This window comes from Hermetia illucens, chromosome 6 (genome assembly GCF_905115235.1).
Source record: "Hermetia illucens chromosome 6, iHerIll2.2.curated.20191125, whole genome shotgun sequence".
NCBI lineage: Eukaryota > Metazoa > Arthropoda > Insecta > Diptera > Stratiomyidae > Hermetia > Hermetia illucens.
This window is the reverse complement of record NC_051854.1, coordinates 37,703,190-37,722,985: the sequence shown is the minus strand read 5'-3', so window position 1 is coordinate 37,722,985 and position 19,796 is coordinate 37,703,190. Positions and strand designations below refer to the sequence as shown.

Here is a 19,796-nt window from a genome sequence, read left to right as displayed (position 1 = left end):
TAAGAAGTTAGGCTGTATTATATAGTGTATCCTAATTTGCAGTCAATTAATTTACATAAATAGATATATATTTTTAATGCCAAATCATGTGCGTATTACTGTATTACTACTGGACGTACTGCCCTCGCTGGTATGCGTGTTGATTTCTTAAGGTTTTCTGTAAAACAAAACCTTATTAAAATCGGCTTACTACCTCCTTTTCCTTCGCTTACCCCGCAGGACTGCCATTTCGGTATTACATCGCGGGGCAGGATTAGTTATGAACTACGGCTCTTGTCGTTATTTGTAATTTTCCTCCGAAGCTCCTCCCTCCTCAGCAGATTGTGGATCGCTTTCATTAATTTTTCCACCGCCTTCCAAGATGTTTCAGAGGCTAGCATGTGGTCCACGATATTCTTGGGTGTCAACCGCGCCATGGCGTCAATTTCCGCCTCTCTCTGTGTTAAAAACAACATGCTCTGCATCTTCCGGAATCATCACGCATGTCGGGCAATACGGGAAGTCGTCACGCCCGAAGCGATAAAGGTATGCACGGTACCCTCTGTGTCCGAATAGGAATTGAGTTAGGTGGTAACTAACCTCACCGTCTCTTCGTTTGATCCATTTCGAAACATCTGGAGTATTCCTGTGTGTCCAGCATCCTTTAGGTGAACCATTCCATCTTTTTTGCCACTCCCAAAAAGATTCACTTCGTGCCAATTGGCGACGATAGGTATAGGGCTCGCCAATTCCATATGATGGGTCATAGAAGCGTTGACCCTCGTTCGCCAAGATGTCGAAGGGGATCGTGCCTGCTATCACGGAAGCTGCTTCATTTGAAGTTGTACGGTAAGCGCATGACGTTCGCAAAGCACTCAATCGATATGGGCTGCGATTTTTCTTCTATTTGCTTCCAACTTCAAAGACCGTGCCCAGACTGGAGCTGCATAAAGGAAGATGGAGCTAACAACTCTCGAAGTCAGGAGCTTTCGCTAGGACTACCTATATTTGGTAACATTGTTGTCAACAATGTAGCCACTCCGGAAGCCTTGGTTGCTAAATTTTCAAGATGGTACTTGAATTTCACCTGAAGCGTCCTGCTTCCGGTTTTCCGGCTTGCATTTAGTGGTGCGGCCATAGAGCCTTCCCACAAATATGACACTCAATCAGCCTCTTCAAAGATTTCAGCGGAAATGATGTTAACCTGACTTGTCTGAAGTTCTTTGGATTTGAACATCTTCCTAAGGCTTAGGTAAGCAGACTACCATAATCGCCTGCCAAGAGGTAGGCGCGGAGCTCAGAGCAAGACATCCCCGAAAAATATTTCCTAGAAACTGCTCTAAGTGTTCGATGTCCTTCTTTATCACCGGTGGGTAAATGCCATCCATGCCAGGTGCTGCTCTAAGTACTCAATGCTCTCCTTTATCATCGCTGGATAGATACCATCCATGCCAGGTGCTTTGAAGTGTTCAAAGGATAGTATAGCAGCTCTCTTTCAGTTTAACCAGTCTTCATTTCCATTGCGTTCACAAGCACGATTCAGGAGTCATCTTTTTCATTTCCTGAATCTTTGCAGTTCTCGGTTCGGGGAATACGACAAGTCTTTCAAAGTACTCTAAAAGTGTGCAATTCGCAGTTTCCAAATGATCTTCTATTGCCGAAGGAGTCCTTAGTAGCCTTTTGGAGCTTCACTTCGCCGCCAAGAAGTTCATTGGACTTTGTCCAATCGATTTTCCTAGAATTCCGTCTTTATATTACAGACTGTTCGCCTGCAATAGTCAGAGGAAATTCTAAGCAACGGTAATCTGAGAATAAGACTTCATCAAACACTCGCCAGTCTCCTATCAACTCTAGCAACTTTGTAGTACAGATTGTTAGGCCAGCTACTTCCTCTTTGCCGCACGAATATAGGGGCTGATTTGATCAAATCAAACAGCTTCTCTCCTCTAGGATTGCCCTTGCTACTTCCCCAAGAAATGCGCCGAGTGTTCGTAACACAACCTGTTAACAAAGCCACTTGATTCTGCATACACTACCAGATCCCTTAGTTCTTGCATCGGCGAAGGACATAGGGTAAGTAAGCAGAGGCAGCTATGACGTCTCTTCTCTTGTCTTTAACCTGCTGCATCTAACAAATGTTGACACCAGCACACAGGTTCTCGGTCTCGAGGACATTTCATGGAAAAAGAGCCTAGTCCCCTTTACTGACCCAATATCACAGTTTTTGTTAAAACGAACCCATGGCTCTTGTACTAGAAATATACTAGGATAATCCTAATATTTTGCTAGGCTTGTTGCCTGTAGATAGAAAGAGGCTTTGACGTGCTGCAGGTTAATTTGGCTAACCCTTTTGTTTGTAGACATAGGTGTTGTCTAATGTAAAAACCGCGATCCAGTGTGGGTATAACCGGAGATACCAGGTGTTCCAGACTTTCCGCTGAAAGTTCCGTTTCTTGCGAGCAATTACTCTGGATATCACCACACCTGGTGGAGTAGCAATGTCCATGTCCTCATTCCCAAGTAAATTTGCTTTTCCTTGTCGCCCGCTGAGAGCCTTCCAGCTGCACGGTGCCCGGGCTGGATGAATCTGTTTCCACAAACCGGTGTTAGATCAGTTGCGTCCATATTTACAGCTTCCCTTTCTTCGGTTTTTTTGGTAGAGGCGGAAGAAAAGGTTTCGAAAAGCAAATCTGTAGTTCTCTCTTCTTTGCGGCTAAAGTTTTCCTCTGGCGGGCCTTCTTCTTCCATTTGCTGGAGGAATTAGGTCGCAGTGTTTCCGGCCGGTCGGCCGTAGTCAGGTTTCCATTTCCTCCCATTAAGGAGGTTGCTGTACTCATTTTCTGGCTGACATTGCCGTAGACACTGGGTGAAGGCTTTCCATGGGAAACATGAATCTGATGGGGTCTCCAAAATTCTTGCCTCGGCCACGACCTAATTTCTCAAAGTCACTTGTGGATTCGAAATTTTTGACTCTTTCTTGGAGAGTTACAATCCATTGCTTCCATCTTCATGTGTTTAAGGCATCCTTAGTGTGTTTATCTCGTAGCTTAGGAAATACGCTGATCGGCAGCGACGGGATAGCGGGAGAGATCTGTATCGACTTGCCAAAAGCCGAAACGAACGCACACAGGATATCGAACATTTCTGTTGCTTTAATGAGAATCCGTGCATCCACCACTTCCACAAACATTGCCGACATTTTTCCCACACCATGAAGATTTTTGAACGCATTCTTGACAACCGTATTCGCGAAATCGTTGAAATAACCGTGGAGCCGGATTTATCAAGAACTGCGGATCTACTGACGCAATACATGCTGCGTGGTTACTCATGGAGAAACACCGTGGGAAGCATCGTCCTCTTTACATTGCACTTCTGTATCTACAGAAAGCGTTTGATCGTGCGCCACACGAACTCATCTGGTATGCTTTATGACAACATTTAGTCCCAGAAGAACTCGTACAGTGGGTTCAATTGCTCTACCACGATCCGAAAAGTAAAGTTCGAGGGATGTCGGATGTATCAAAACCGCTTCCAGCCTCTGTCGGAGTTCATCAAGGAAGCGCCCCCTCACCAAACAAGTGGTGTACTTTCTGATCGACGTATCAACGAACGTCTCAAATCTAAAATTTTCCGCAATGCCGTTCTTCCAGTTGCTCTCTATGGTTCTGAGTGTTGGTCGACTATAAAAGACAATGAACGACGTCTTGCGGTAATGGAGACGAAGATGTTGCGTTGGATTAGTGGCGTGACACGTTTTGATCACATCCGAAATGGGGATATCCGCGATCGATATGGAGTTGCGCCTATCGCGGAAAAACTGCGAAAGAGGTGTCTTCAATGTAATGTTCACGTAATTCGCGCTAAGGAGAATTCACTTGCCAAGATTGGTCTAAACATCGAATCAATGGTAAACGACCAAAAGGCTGACCGAAACAACGGTGGCTTGATACGCTGGACGGGGATTTAAAAGCAGCGATGACACTTTTACAAAAATAAAGTATTTTTTTTGGAATCTAGTAGATAGTACACACTTTTTACCTAGTACTAAATAAAATACTTGGTAAAAAGTGTCTACAGGTGCCGAATTTTAAAGACCCGCGGAATAAAACTAACCTGCTTAGAAAATTTGACGTGGGAAAGCTAGAAAGTGATTTAGTAGCGGGAGAATTCAAATCTATAGATGACAGCAATCAAATGTCAACGGATGAACAAGACACCAGGCATACACGCAATCCCCGCTGAACTCATCAAATAAGGCGTTCCCCGGACCTTAAAAGCTATCCATAATTTGGATCTTTCCATCTGGAACCATGAACAGATCCCGTGAGGATGGAAAAAAGTGCGATGTGCTCTAATCGTATAAGGTCAGCTGGCCAGAATGGGGAAAAGTATATAGTGGTCAGACTAAAAGTGTGACCACAAGTTTCAAGGAACACATAAGAGAGTATACCAAACGAATAAGAGTCAAGTCAATGGTAGCAAGGCATATGGTGGAAGAAGGCCATACCGTAACGATGGACAACGTGAATATTATAAAGCGGGTGCGGAAAACACCCCCTTTGGAGGCAGCGGATGGCATATGTATCATCAAAGAAGGGAGGCAGGTAACCTTAAATCACGATGAAGGAAACTGCGCAATGACCTATATAAAAAAGGTATGAAGGAGGCACGTGATCTCCGAAACAATTGTATGCGGCAGGAAAATAAAAAAATTTACAGTATAAGCTACAAAACCTAGTTTTTTTCTTAATTTATATATTAACTGCAAAAAAAACATGGACACAGATTTCAACTTAATTTCTGAGGTATCTCGCCCCTCTGTGCGTCCTATAAAATCTTCAGGAAAATTCTAGAGAGAAGAATTATTTTTTGGAATATGAGAAGAAGTAAACTATACGCCAATAAGATAATTGTGAAAACCATGGAGGTTTTTAAACTGGAAAACCGGATTACTAGACAAATTCTGGGAATTCATCATCAATTTCCATCAAATAATCGTGATCTGCAAGCAGGCATATAAGAGGATTGACCTAAATGTACGAAAACAGCGCATCACTACTCGGATTTCAAAATTGGAGCACGCGATCGATGGGTCGAGATGGTTGAAGGGAGAACGTTCTGAAGGCCATAACCCGAAATGGTCTGTTAGGTCTCGACGTTAACGCAATACGGAGGAAATTCTTTCAAACAAATTTCTAAAAAATGTCGATGCTTTTTGCTTGCCATCCTTCTCCGTCGTGTATTACGAACGCAACAATTCAGGCCCCACATTGGGCGCCAATTCTGTTATGAAGAGAGTACGGCGTTGCATCACCTTGACACCGACATGATCACCAAGGCTATCAACCAATCAAACTCCCCTAAGAGGTTTGCCAGTAGAGAACACCGACTGCACGAGGTAATATATATAACCGGATGGCAGGTACTGGAGCTAACACGAACGCTACCAATTCGGCGAGGTGAGGGTCGGGCTCTTGGTTCTCAAATATTATCCCCCAGTCAAAACAGAAATGTTACTCACGTGTCTAGATTCAATAGTAAAAAAACTAAACCCACGAATAGAGACGCGAAGCCTCGAGGCGGATTGATACCACCGAAATTTTCTCTATCAAAGGAACTAAACTGCCGAACGGCCTAATAAAGGAAGGGACGAAATGACAGGAAAACTAGGTGGACAAGGAAGGACTAGCCCTGAGTTGATTCGAGCACCTACGCGACGAAGCTTGCTTTCCTATTCATGGGGTCCAGATGACATGGTAGACCTTCAAATATAATAAGGTGGACCCTAAATAATCGGATGGACTGATTGGACTGATTCATGATAATTCTTTACATATAGCTTAGATTAAGTACTCGTAAGGCTTTCAATTCCAATTTTCTTTTTAGTTACATATCCAATAAAATGCCCAGATTATACATTTTTAACACAAAACTTTATTAAAATCGGTTTACTGTCTGTCTGTCTGTCTATCCGTCACACGGATTTTTCTCGGAAATGGCTGCAGCGATTGACACCAAATTTGGTAGAAAGGTGGGAACTGTGAACGCTCACGCATACAGCGAGTCACATCCTTTTATGATGAATTTAAGGGAGGGGGTCCCCATACATGCAAAAGAGGAGTATAAATTTTTTTTTCATCAAATATAGTCATGTGGAGATAAAGGTCTCGGTTAGTACTTTTCGAAGCCGGTCTTAGTTTTGACATTTGTTGAAAAAAATCAGGAGGCTGCCACTATATGGTGCCTGGGCTCCGAAATACCTTTCATACTGATATCTGTACTAATAAAATAAAAATAAAGTTAATAATAGTATATTATTATAATTTTTAGTAATTGACTGCAAAACCCCCCTTAAGTTCATCCTAGTATAGGGCCGACAATATAGGGTATAACATATAGCAGGATCTCACCAAGTTTGGTGGAAATCGCACTATTACTAACAAAGTTATAATACGTCAAAGTTGTTGCTTCTTTGCAAATTCAAGACTATGAATCTCAATATCATTCGAAAGTGGATATTCTTACATAATATATGCATATATTACATGCTACATACTAAGAAAAACACAAAACCTTTCGTACCTGAAGCGTCCAGCTTCCGGTTTCCCGATTTGTTTTCTCTTCTTTCTCTTATAATTATCTCCAATAAAACATTACCTCTTTCATTTTTAAGGTTTTGTGTAAAACAAAACCTCATTAAAATTGGTCTACTGTCTGTCTGTCTGTCTTTTTTTTGGCTGGGGGAAATCCATCAAGGATACGTATCTAGAATTTAAGATATGCATTGCGGACTCTTACCGGCTAAAATTTCCCCCTCTCCACCCTCTCTCCGAGGGACCTACGTTCTGGTATTGCTTCGCGAGGCTTTTCAGTTCTTAGTTGTTCTAAAGGAGCTGCTATCGCTTTGCGTGGCGTTAATTGCAGTAGCTTCTCTTCTATGTCTCTGCTACGCTTTTGCTTCTTCTAGCTGCTGATGGATCCGTTTCACCATTACTACTACCGAGTCCCATACTGTATTTGATTGTACCATGTACCTTATCAGATTTTCCACCGTTAAACGACTCTGTTTCAAACTTTCTCCTTAATTTTGACATTTCTTGGAAAAATGAGGAATGCGGGGGGTCGAAAGTGATCATTTCTTTAACGGATGCATTCTCGGAAACTACCCAACCGAAAAATCTGCAAAAAAATCAGGAGGCTGCCACTATATGATGCCTAGACTTCGAAATACCCTCCATAGCGATATCTGTTCAAATAAAGTTAATGATAGTACTCGTATATTACTATAATTACTATAATTAAGTTCATCGTAGCACCACGAGTAGCAATGTAAGCTATAATATAGAGCATGATCCTACCAAATTTGGTGGAAATCGCACTATTACTAACTAAGATATAATAAGTCAAAGTTATCACTTCTTAGCAAATTCAAGACTGTCAATATCATTTGAAAGTGAATATTTTTACATGACATATGCGTATATTACGAGCTACGTACTAATGGGACAAATGTACACTCAAATGCCTTTACAAAAGAAATATACAAAACCTTCATATCTGAAGCTTCCAGCTTTTGGTTTCCCGATTTGTTTAAGTTTAGTTTCTTCATTGTTATTATGGGATATACAGAATTTATCCTGCCTAAGCAGGCTTTGCCTTTTAGGTCGATATGTGGTTTCCAATTTGGCCGGTTGTCAAATGTCAGTTCTAGGGATTTGGTGGTTATTATCCATTCGATTTCTTCATTGTTGATTTATATGTTCGCGGGTATCTGCTCTCTTCTCCAGGTGATAAATATTACCTGTGCCTTCTCCAGGTTGATTTATATTTTCCATTTCGTGAAGTATTTAATCATCGTGTTGGTTACATTCTGCAGATTCCTGGTGATGAAGTGGGTTTGCCTCAAGGTGTGGACTAGACACATGTCATCCGCGAAGAAGGAGATCCCTGTGAGGCGGTTGGATTTCTTTGGTATGTCGTGTATAACAGTGGTGGGAGGGGCGATCCTTGCGGTACTAAAGCTTCTATTTTTCTTTCGTTGGATAAGTGATTTGATCTGCAAAAAAAGATTTTATTAGATCAACCAGTGAATTTGGTATTTTAAATTTGTGTAGTTTGGATACGAGGCCTGCATGCCAAACTTTATCTAATATTTTTGAGATATCGAATATACAAGATAATTAATCCCGTTGATTTTCGTCGATTTAGTCCGTTGAGGATGCGTTAGACTACTCTGTCCAGTTATAACTTGCATGAGCACTATAGTTGGTGTAGGATGGTGTTGAGAGTGGTGAGTTTGTTCTGCAGTCTGCTGTGGATTATTCTTTCTGCTATTCTCCCGATAGTTGATAATAGACTGATGGGGCTCCAGTTCTGCGGGAAGGTTGAATTTTTTCCTGGTTTTGGCAGTAGAATGGTGCTTACCCATGCTTTGGAATAAGTTCGGAGCCGAAGCACTGCATTTACGAGTGCGGTGATTATTTCCATGATGTTGACCAGTGCGTTCTTGATGCATTTGTTTGTGACCATGTCTCAGCCGGGGGATTTTCTGTTACTTAGTCCGTGAATGATGTTTTGGACTTCCAATTGGTCTACCTGCAGTCCCATATCTTCTGGTTGGGTTGAGTGGTATTGTATTTCTGTTTCTGTTTCGGATTCCTCTTCTGGTTCTTTGTTCGATAAGATGTTCTCTCTGAACTGGAGTTCAAGTGAGTTCGTAAAAGCTTCAGCCTTTCCCTCCTTATAGTGTTCCAGGCCATTGAGCCCATATATTGTTCACATCCGTCTCTTCGCGCCTCTTCTAAAATATTTAGTGCGCCGCCAGAAGATGTTGTTCCCTGCTTTCAGGTTTTGGAGGAAGTATTCCCACTGCTGGTTCCTAAAGTTTCGATTTCGTCTATCATGACGTTGATGAGCCAGTTTACTTCTCTGTTCAGGTTAGGATCCCATGTGCTTCTTCCTCTTTCCTAATATGGTTCTTCTCTCTTATTTTGTCTTTTGTTCTTGGTGGAAGCTGATAGTATTGTTGTTCGATCCCTTCAGTCTCCATGGTAGAGATTAGATATCTCTACTCTTGTGTGGTCCAATGTTTCTAGTTGGGTCGTTTTGGTGAATTGTGTTAGGATATGACGGCAAGTGTCCTAGTTAATGTCTTTTACGCCGATTTGCAATGTATAGGTTATACAAAGAAAATAGCACTGGCTTATGATCCGATGAGAGGTCGTCCAGCACACTGATTGTGATGTGGTTGTCGATGTTCTTTGCAAGTGCACATAGATTATGTTGCCGGTTGTGCTACGACCATAGTGTGTTGTTTCCTCTGGTGCTTGAAGAGTTACTCTGTTTTCGTTTAGAAAGGTAACCAGTTCCCTCCTAGCTTCACGATGACGCGCGTTGAGATCCCCAACGAGAAATGATGTTTTATCCTCGCTGAACAGCAGTTGAAGGTCCATCGGGAAGCTGCGTGAGTATTATATTAACTTCTGTCCCGTAAAGGAATTTTTTTAATTCTCCCATTTTTCCTTTGACGGAATTTGCATTCTACGAGAGGATATTAAGTTTAATATTTTCCATGGTGGTTCCTAGTTGGATGGGCTAAAAGGATTTGTGAATTAAATAAATTCTGTATCATTTTTGTCGTCATAGACTCCATCATATTTTGGATCTGCGTTTGCGGGTTACTCAATACTGTACAGATTTAGGGTTCGTTGTGGAAAAGGGAGTTTTTGTTGGTATATATTTTCCAGTCGTCTTGTTGACTGGTTGATTAGGTTGAATTACCTGCGGGGAAGGATTTAATTATTTGAGCGAAGGATTTTTTTATGTTCTTAGGGTTTTTCTAGGCATCCACCGTAGCTTGCTGAGTGTTCTCTTTTGCTGTTGATGCAGGTTGCTTTCTTTTCTCGTTTTCTGCCGAATTTCACATTTCACACACATTGCTTCGGCGTAAAAGTTATTTGCTGAGTGCCCAAATTACAGGCAGTTGTGGCAACGGTCCGTTCTTCGTCTTGATGAAGAAACATTCTACAGGGTGGAAGCCCTGTTCTTGAAGATCTTCCTTCACATCCTCTTATGCTATTTCCTCGAGTCCTCTAATGATAATATTGATGTTCTTTTCCTTTGGGAGGAGGTATGTAAGAATTGAATCCCTTGCTCCCTGACAAACTTTGTGAGTTTTCGATGGTCACTGGGCTGAGTGGTTGTAATCCCCAGGCCGAGATGGATTCTCCTTGCTTAATTGCTTCATTGCTTAATTTTTCTCTTTCGAATTTTTTTTTCGATTGAGGGCCATTTCCCGGCTTGCCGCAGAATTACAGGTACGATACCTATCTCCATTGTTTTATGGATTTCCTGTTTTCCAGGTCTCGTCGATGGTTTTGTTGGTGTTTTTGGTTTTTCCACTTTTTTTTATGAAAGGCGGCAGCGCCGGGGCTGGTTTCGGTGGTGGCAGAGGTGGGAAGTTCAAATCTCTTCAGTAGGGTTGTTTGCGACGCCGTGGACATCTCCTAATTATGAGGAGTTGGTTTTGCCGATCCTCATTCGTTTTCCGTTTTCTTTCTTTTATTTTTTTTGGAAGTCGAGCGACCCCTGCAGGTTTTCGGTGAAGGTTGTTAGAACCTCGTTCTGTCTCCTCTGTTCTTGGATTTCTTTTTAAGCTGCAATCAGCTCTTTGATTATTTCGTCTAGGCTGCGCTGTAGGCTGGCAGTTATTTCATTTTCTCTTTCTCTTTGGTTTTAATAATAATAATCGTTGGCGCAACAATCCATATTGGATCAGATCCTTGAAGTGTGTTAGAGCACTTCATTCAAGACTATGCTCTCTCTTAAATTCCCCGGTCTCCATTAGGCCATGCACTTTTATGACATCAATTGCATTATTTATTCAAGAACAGTAGAATTCAGAGAGAACAACTTTGAAGGGACCGGCGAAATTTGGTCACACCAGCCGTACGACGCGCAAAGCCACCGCATAAATTAAGATTGTTTTTATTTAAGACTAGCTTACCCGGCAGACTTCGTACCGCCTCAACCGACAAATAAAAGACCTAAACTTTTGTATAAAATAATTTTGAAACAAACAAAACGAATCCGTTTTTAATAAAAAAGCATATTGTGAATAAAGCATTAAGTTTTATTATTATTTTCGACACATCATGTTGCTTAATACCAAATAAAGTTTTCCTGAGATACTGGCTATTTATAAGGTTTAAATTTGATATTGACAGACACACACTGCTATGATACAGTTTGTTAATCAATTTAAAGCTTTCTCATAAACTGTATTTTTTGTTTTATTTTTTGGTGCGTAAATAAACAAAGAAGACGGTTTTCCGACAGGCGAACACGCGACGTATAATTATCAATGCGCGAAACAGGGAAACTCCAAGTTGATTCCGCAAACTTCTAACGATTGTCCTTGCGATTTATTTATGGTCATCGCAAAGACCAGACGTAGTGGAAATTGTAAGCGTTTAAAATCGAATGGTAAATCCGTTGAAATCATCGGTATCCGCGGGATCAAGACCTCCTCTCCTTTGTATTTTCCTTTTATGATTGTTGCCTCAATGACGTTATTCATCAGCTTTTTCACAACCAGTCTTGTTCCATTGCACAGTCGAGGTTGATTAATGTTACACAGCATCATGACAACTGACCCTGTTTTTAACTGCAAATTGTGAGGTTGTAATCTAGACAATTCCAGTGAATTTGAAAACTCCGGGAGATAGTTGATTACGTCATCCTGGTTTATAACGGTGTCGACTGATTTGAAGGAAACCAACTGACCTGGAAGAAAATTCTGAATGGTCGCATTGAGATCCTCGACACCTTTATTTTTCGCCGCCAATATTGCTCGTTCACCCAGCCAATTATCGTTATTGAACTTTTGTGGTATATCTGGGAAAACACGCTGAATAAGCTCCTCTTTTGAATGTGTGATGTGACAGAAATCTGTGGATAACGTGATGAATCCTGTCGAGGTGTCCACTGCAACTTTATTATTTCCAATGTCTAACAATTGCTTCGCAAACACATTCGCAGTTTCATCTTGTTGCAAAAATACTCGCATGTTAGTTGTTAATTGGAGTGTCTTTACATACTGCCACAAATTCGATGATTTTAGGCATGCATTTAGTTCATCAGCAACAGTTGATCGGGGAATAACTGGAAGAGTCTGACGAAAATCACATGACAATAGAATTATGGCCCTGTGGCGCGGCAGGATTCGCAGCATTCGAAATTTATTTCGAATGTTGCGAGTGCGAGCGAATAGATGGCGCGGATCTATCCACTTTGCGTAGCACGCCACGGGAGTGGAAGATCGCAGAAAAGTGTGCCATGAGTTGTTGTCTAAAACGTAGTAGACACAAAAAAATTAATCTAATGCAGTAATTATGTTTTTCGTAAATGTCTCTGATTTGTAATATTAAGTTCGAATATATGAATAAATACTGAAGTCTTTTGAATTAAAAATAGGAAAACGGAAGTTGAGTCCGCCGACTAAGATTAGGTCAAATAACATGTATAACTAATTTAATAATAAATGTTAACTTAAATATTATAATAAATATAAGTAATGTTAAATACTTAATTGGTGACCCCGAGAAATCTATCAAAAACATCAGTAGACCGTACGGCAAGTGATTTTCACGCGTTCGCATCTACAGTTGAGTGTGGAGTGCCGTTGTAAACATCACGAAAACGTGTCGCATCTCCACATCCCGAGTCGGAGCAGAGGCAAGAAAAAACGCGAGAAAACCTTCTCTACACAGTGTACTGCGCGACACACGTCGGACCCTCTCCAGAAGTAAATTTTCACGCGACTTCCCGTACGCACGCCCTCCTGCACAACACCTTTCACGCACCGGACTAGTCATCATTGTCACAACGATCAACAACAGCAGCAAACGGCTGTCCCCGTCGCCGCCACCGCTGCCGTCCACAGTCGCCGCAACCACCACCGCTGCCATCACAGACGCAGCAGCTGTCACCGGTGCTGCCACAGACGCAGCAGCTGCCACCGCTGTCGCTACAGACGCCATCAACGCAGCCCCAGCCACCATCATTGCCGCAGCCACTTCCGCCGCCGGAATCGTCTCCACCATCGCCGCAGAGGTCGAAGCCGCCGCCGTCACTGCAGCCCTCGCCGTCAAGATCAGCGCAGCTGACCGACACCAGCATCACCGCTATCAGGCAGACACCGAAGACCCCGCCACCATCGCTGCAGCAGAAGCCGCCACCACCGCCGCCGCCTTCACATCAACGCCGTCTTCACCAAAGAGGCCGCAGCAACGAAGCATTATTGTCATTTATTATTGTTCAATACATTAGAAGTTTTAAAAAAAATAGTAATAAAAGATTGAAATCGCTGCAAGAGACGGCGAACAGGTGTTTAGCATCGCGAGTTCACCATTTTCATTGGTGGTGTTTTCGGTCTGCGCTGGAGAGCGTCCGCTTCGCTCATCATTTTTTTTTTTTTTTCTCGTTTCGTGCGTGCATTTGTGGGTGCGGCCTGCCGTGTCGGTGTAAAGTTCAACGCGTTTCAGTATAAACTCACCGCGTTTACATCTCAATCTCGTACTTCTCTGTAAGAAAAATGTCTTTTGACAATAAAGACGCGGCAGGCCCATCGGACCCGCAAGTGACCGCCCTCGCCGTACGCGTTCCTCCGTTTTGGCGGCGGAACCCCGAGCTGTGGTTCTTGCATTTGGAAGCACAATTCCAAATGTCCGGCATCACATCGGACGCGACCCGCTTCAACTACGCGGTGGTCGGCCTGGACGAAGAGTCCATACTTCTGGTGTCCGACGTGGTGAAGTCGACATCGTACGTGCAGCTCAAGAGCGAGTTGATCAGGCGCCTGTCGGCAAGCGAGTCGGCAAAATTAGACCACTTGCTGGCGGGTTTAACGTTGGGTGATCGAACTCCCAGCCAATTGCTTCGCGAAATGAGGGGGTAGGAGCAAGATCGGCGATGACCTGATCAAGTCGGTCTGGCTGCGACGGCTACCGGAGGGCACCCAGGCGATCCTCGCTTGCGTCTCCGGTTCCTTGGAGGAACTGGCAGCGACGGCCGACCAGGTGCAGGAGGTGTACGTACGCCCAACCTTGGCGGCCGTTCAACCACCGTCGGATGAGATGGGTGACTTGAGGCGCGAGATAGCCGCTTTAACAGCCAGTGTGGCCGAGATGCGGGCGACGTTGGACGCTCAGCGTTCGGGCGCCAGATCGCGCGCACGCTCACGGTCTGCCACCCGAAAAGGGCGATCAGGTAGCAGGTCGTCAAGACAGTCCACGGACCAAGGGATTTGCTGGTACCACCGCAGATTCGGGGATAAAGCGACAAGATGTACGCTACCGTGTAGATTCTCTCCTACCGCAAAAAACTAGGTCCGCGGGGGGTCTTGGCGGCGGCCACCCAGAACGCAGCGCCACGTCGCCTAACTATTTTCGACCCCCTCAGCGGGCGCAGCTACCTCATCGATACTGGTGCGGAGGTTTCGGTTCTTCCCGTACCTCGGCAACATCAACTTTTCCCTCAACCGCTCAAACTTGCGGCAGCAAATTCCTCCCGCATAAACACGTACGGGTATAGGCAAGTGGACGTGAGTCTTGGCTTGCGTAGGACGTTTTCGTGACGTTTCATCCTGGCGGATGTCAGCTTCCCCATACTAGGCGCAGACTTCCTGTGTCACTATGGATTGCTGGTGGACTTGCAAAACAAGTCTCTTATAGATTCCACGACCAACCTTAATTCGTCGGGACATATGGTATCTCACCCAGGCAATAATCTTTCCGTTCTTTTAGAAGACATTACCGACTCTCGTGTTCGGGCACTTCTCCAAAAGTTCAGCCAGATTACTACCAACTGTGGTCTCTCCAAACCAGTGAAGCACAATGTGCAGCACCACATTATCACTACTGGTTCCCCGATCTTCTCGAAGGTGCGTCCTCTACCATCCCAGAAACTGGCAATTGCACGGAAAGAGTTTGAACAACTCGTTCAACAGGGTATCTGCAGGCCCTCAAACAGCTGTTGGTCTTCCCCACTGCATATGGTCCCTAAGCCAAACGGCGAATGGCGCCCATGTGGGGATTACAGAAGGCTAAATGCACAGACTGTTCCTGACCGATATCCAATTCCACTCATCCACGACTTTGCGCATCACCTCGCGAATTGCCGCATCTTTTCGACCTTGGACTTAACCAAGGCTTATCACCAAATCCCAGTAGCTCCTGAAGACATTCCAAAGACGGCAATATGCACACCCTTTGGACTCTTCGAGTTCACCCGGATGACTTTCGGATTGTGCAATGCGGCGCAAACCTTTCAAAGGTTCATTCACTCAGTCCTGCGAAACCTCGAATTCTGTTTCGTATATTTGGATGATGTTTTGGTCGCTTCTTCCACTGAGTCTGAGCACTTAGCCCATCTCGAGTGCATTTTTCAACGTCTCCTTGAGGCCGGTTTAGTCCTAAACGTTGAGAAATGCAAATTCCTTCAACAACAGGTGAGATTCCTCGGCCATTTCATTTCCCCTGAAGGAATACAGCCCGACCCAGACAAGGTGCAAGCGATAACAAGCTTCCCGCGTCCAAAGACAGTGAGGGAGTTGAGGAGGTTCTTGGGCATGCTAAACTTCTACCGTCGTTTCCTGCCCAAGGCCGCCCATCTCCAGTCCATTTTGAACGCGTACTTGTCTGGCCCCAAAACTAAGGACACACGAGAGATCGTGTGGTCTGAAGAGGCTATCTGCGCGTTTGACAAATCCCGTCAACAACTGGCCGACGCTACACTCTTGGCATTTCCTCTGCAAGATGCACCCCTAGCCGTTTTTGTTGATGCCTCTGACATCGCAGTAGGTGCTGCCCTTCACCAAAAGGTGGACCAAGTTTGGCAGCCGTTGAGCTTCTTCTCGAAGCAGTTGAATCCCGCTCAACGGAACTACAGCACCTACGATCGCGAACTGCTCGCCGCATACCTGTCCATCAAATACTTCCGTTTCTGCCTAGAAGGCCGGCCGTTCACAGTGTTCACGGACCATAAGCCTCTCACGTTCGCTTTGAAACAGAAGCCCGACAAAGCGTCCCCTCGTCAGCTTCGACACCTGAGCTTCATAAGCCAGTTCACGTCAGACATCCAGCACGTGTCCGGGAAGGACAACATTGTTGCTGACGCTTTGTCTCGTGTCTCCGAAGTTAACATCCCCGCCTCACTCGATTTCTCGGCTATTGCCAAGGCGCAAGTGGATGACGCAGCACTTCAGAGCCTCAAGTCCAACCCCAAATACAAATTTCGGGAGTTGCCCATCTTCGGCTCAAACCTCTCGCTCTGCTGCGAAGACTCGGAAAAGGGACCTCGGCCATACATTCCGGCCACATTTCGCAAGGAAGTGTTCCACGCAGTTCACGACTTGGCGCACCCCGGCATCAGGACAACAAACCGGTTAGTCACCGGAAAATACTTCTGGCCCTCCATGAACAAGGATATCAATTCCTGGGCCAGAGAGTGCATCGCATGCCAAAAGTGTAAAGTCTCCAGGCATGTAAGGAAAGAAGTGGGCTCATTCCCCCGCACTACCAAGCGTTTCCACACCATACACCTCGACATAATAGGGCCTTTGCGAGACTCGCACGGTTATAAGTATTGCCTCACAATCATCGACAGGTTCACGCGGTGGCCTGAGGCAATACCTCTGAAAGACATTACGGCGCAATCATGTGCTGAAGCCCTCTGTCGAGAGTGGATACCTCGCTTTGGCGTCCCTGCAGTGATCATCACTGACCAGGGAATGCAATTTGAGTCCACCCTTTTCTCCGAGTTAGGCAAACTCCTTGGTTTTAAACGCCAGCGGACTACGGCATACCACCCACAATCCAATGGGATGCTGGAACGTTGGCACCGGACGCTGAAAGCCGCCATTATGGCACGCGACGACCCGTCCTGGACGCAAGTCTTGCCTCTCGTCCTACTCGGCCTTCGTACAACCCGCCGAGAGGAATTTGCTGCCAGCCCCGCGGAGCTGGTTTACGGGGAGAACCCAAGACTCCCAAGCGATCCGGTCTTCGACAAGAGATCGGGTCTCACGGAGTCGGAGTTGGTGCGTCTGCTGAGGGACAATCTCCGACGCATCAAGGCGCCACCACCCACTCGACACTCGTCCATACCTGCCAGTTCGCCCAAGCCCCACCAAAAATAGTTTGGTTGTCATGAAGATCTTTCAACGTTCTGTCCAGTGCCTCCAGTGAGCTCTTATGGGCCATTGTGCATTCATCCCAAACAATCAATTTGCATACCTGTAGGATCTTGGCGATTGCGCTATTTTTGGCGATGTTGCAAATTGGTGTTTCGGTAATTTGCATGTTTAATGGTAATTTCAAGGCAGAATGTACAGTTCGCCCGCCTTCTAGCAGAGTCGCAGCTCTTCCGGATGAAGCCAACGCTAGAGCAACATAATTTCGCGATCTGATCCTCGCCAAAAGCAATGAAATTAAGAACGTTTTTACGGTTCCTCCGGGAGCATCAAGGAAATAAATTCCACCAGATCACAATACTTTATTTGTCATCAATAAACACATATCTTCTATCATGATCAATGTCTCATTGTAAATTTCTGTAGTCATTTGTAGTGTAGGATTCAAAGTTTGACGACGCACACGATGCAAAACATCCTCAGACATGTCATTTCTATACTTAACCCACAAATCTTTTGGATTCGAGGGGAAGCATGTCGATATGATAATCGCAGACAATGTATGAATTTGATACGGCGATGAAGATATTACGGAATCCTTGAGCGTATCATCCCAGTGCGAATCGTTCTCAAGTAAATGCAATAGTTGACATGCCTCACATGCCTGTTCTCAGTTGTTTAAACGATATCGGACCACGAACATTCACAAACACAACCGCAAATATTATAATAACATTCATCGTTATTTGGATCTACTGTGTAGATGCGACCCAGAGCGTCTGAAGAAAATACATTTGGATGTCCTTCAACTGGTGTTCCTTGTTTTCGACGCTGAAACGATTTCGATGATGCATTCCAGGTGTAATAGCGTGGCATGTCAGCATACAGCAAAGTGCGAGCAAAATCATCAGTTTGACAGACTGTGAAGAAACTTGTTAATGTTGTCAACGGTGGACGTGCCGCTCTGTCTGCCGCGTTCGATTCATTAAAATAAACTCGTTGACCATTTTCTAAATGGACTACTATATGGTGTCTTTCATGGTTCGCAAATGAGAAGATACGCCAAATTGATTCGTTGCTACTTATATAGGAAAAAGAAAAGTGCTGTTTTAGGGTTTTACCGGCAATTATTGGAATTTTCTCTCACCTTTTAAACCTTCCCTAGACCTCCACGGACATTTCAAAACCAAGATGAGATAAATCCGTCCAGCCGTTCTCGAGTTTTAGCGAGACAAACGAACAGCAATTGATTTTTATATATAAGAAGAAGAAGATAGTGCAGAATAGGCAATTTCTATGAAAATGAAACCACTATTAACATTTATAGAAAACTTTCATGAAAATTTACCATTGCGCATGCGTATGTGTTTATTATAAACCATAGATGTCATTTGAAAGCTAATCTAATGAGGCAGCTTTTATCAACTTTGCAAGTTTACAAGTTTAATGTACCGTTCCAACAATGCATATTGAAATTTCGATGAAAAATCGATTTTGAAATTTCTTTGAAATTTAAACAGTTATATCTTTGAAGTGATGATATCCATTTAAAAAAGATTGTATGTAGTTTCTGAAAATGGTATCGAATCTGGGATTAAATGATTGGGGAAGTGGTAAAATCGTTTTTTTTTTCTTGGGAAGGTCAAGCTCTTTGACACTATTCACGAAAAATTGTATAGCTCTGTAACGGTAAAAGACAGAGTATCCACTCCATGAACCAATTTTCCTCAAACAAGCATGAATCAAAGAAAGAGAAGATTGCGACAGTGTGCGCAGAAAATGGTCGCAGTTCTGCGCATGACGTCATAAAGAGCGTTCAACCAGCTGAACAAAGTGAATGGTTAGTCTGATAAGAAAAAAATAATAAGTATTGACGATACTTTCTTGATTTAAGTAAATGATTACTCGATTTAAGTAAATAACTTTATTATAGTAATAATAGAATTACGCACTATCTCAGCTGGTTGTATACTGGATAAAATTTACCGAATCAATGCTAAAACGAGGACGTTTAAAGCAAATCGGCTCAAATTAAAATGTTATGCTAACAAAAATCTTTTCATGAAACAGATTAAAAATTAAATTCATCTAATGAAATAAGATTAAATTACTAGAAAATTATTCTATGATTTTTCTCATCTTTCTTTTTCTTTTCTTATCTTCCTGACTTGAATCTAATTTTCTCTTATAAGGTAAGCGCTTACTTTCTATAATATTTTTATTGAGAGATCTTATTCTAAAATACATCCTAGATTTGAAGAACAATTTCTTAATGTTAATACCGCATTCCACGTCTTTAGTCAAATCCAGTAGGGTTGCTATGTATTTGCTGGAAATAAAAAGAGAATGGTTAGGCTTAAAATTTTGAAAAATTACTTCGAGTTTTTGAACAGTATTCATGAAAGCATCCGTTGGCTTCGTTAGCCCTCCTTTCGAAAGATGGTCGACCCAAGTTAAATTCTGGTTTTCATCTAGATTGACTCCAATGTCTGAATGAAGACTTTTCATCTTATGGCAAATAAATCCCGCCAAATTTTCGAGTCCGTCGTATTCAAAATCGCTTAGCTCCTTTTCTTGAATGTCTTCGTTTATTGGAACTGGCTGTGTCAAAGAATGAAGGACT

General features: G+C 43.5%; 1 protein-coding gene across 1 annotated transcript; it reads right to left on the bottom strand.

The window, feature by feature from the left end:
• Positions 1-11,341: 11,341 nt before the first annotated feature.
• LOC119659097 (ATP-dependent DNA helicase PIF1-like) lies at positions 11,342-12,049 on the bottom strand. Its single transcript, XM_038067017.1, has one exon. It carries the CDS (start codon positions 12,047-12,049, stop codon positions 11,342-11,344), a length of 708 nt encoding a protein of 235 aa, XP_037922945.1.
• Positions 12,050-19,796: the final 7,747 nt, after the last annotated feature.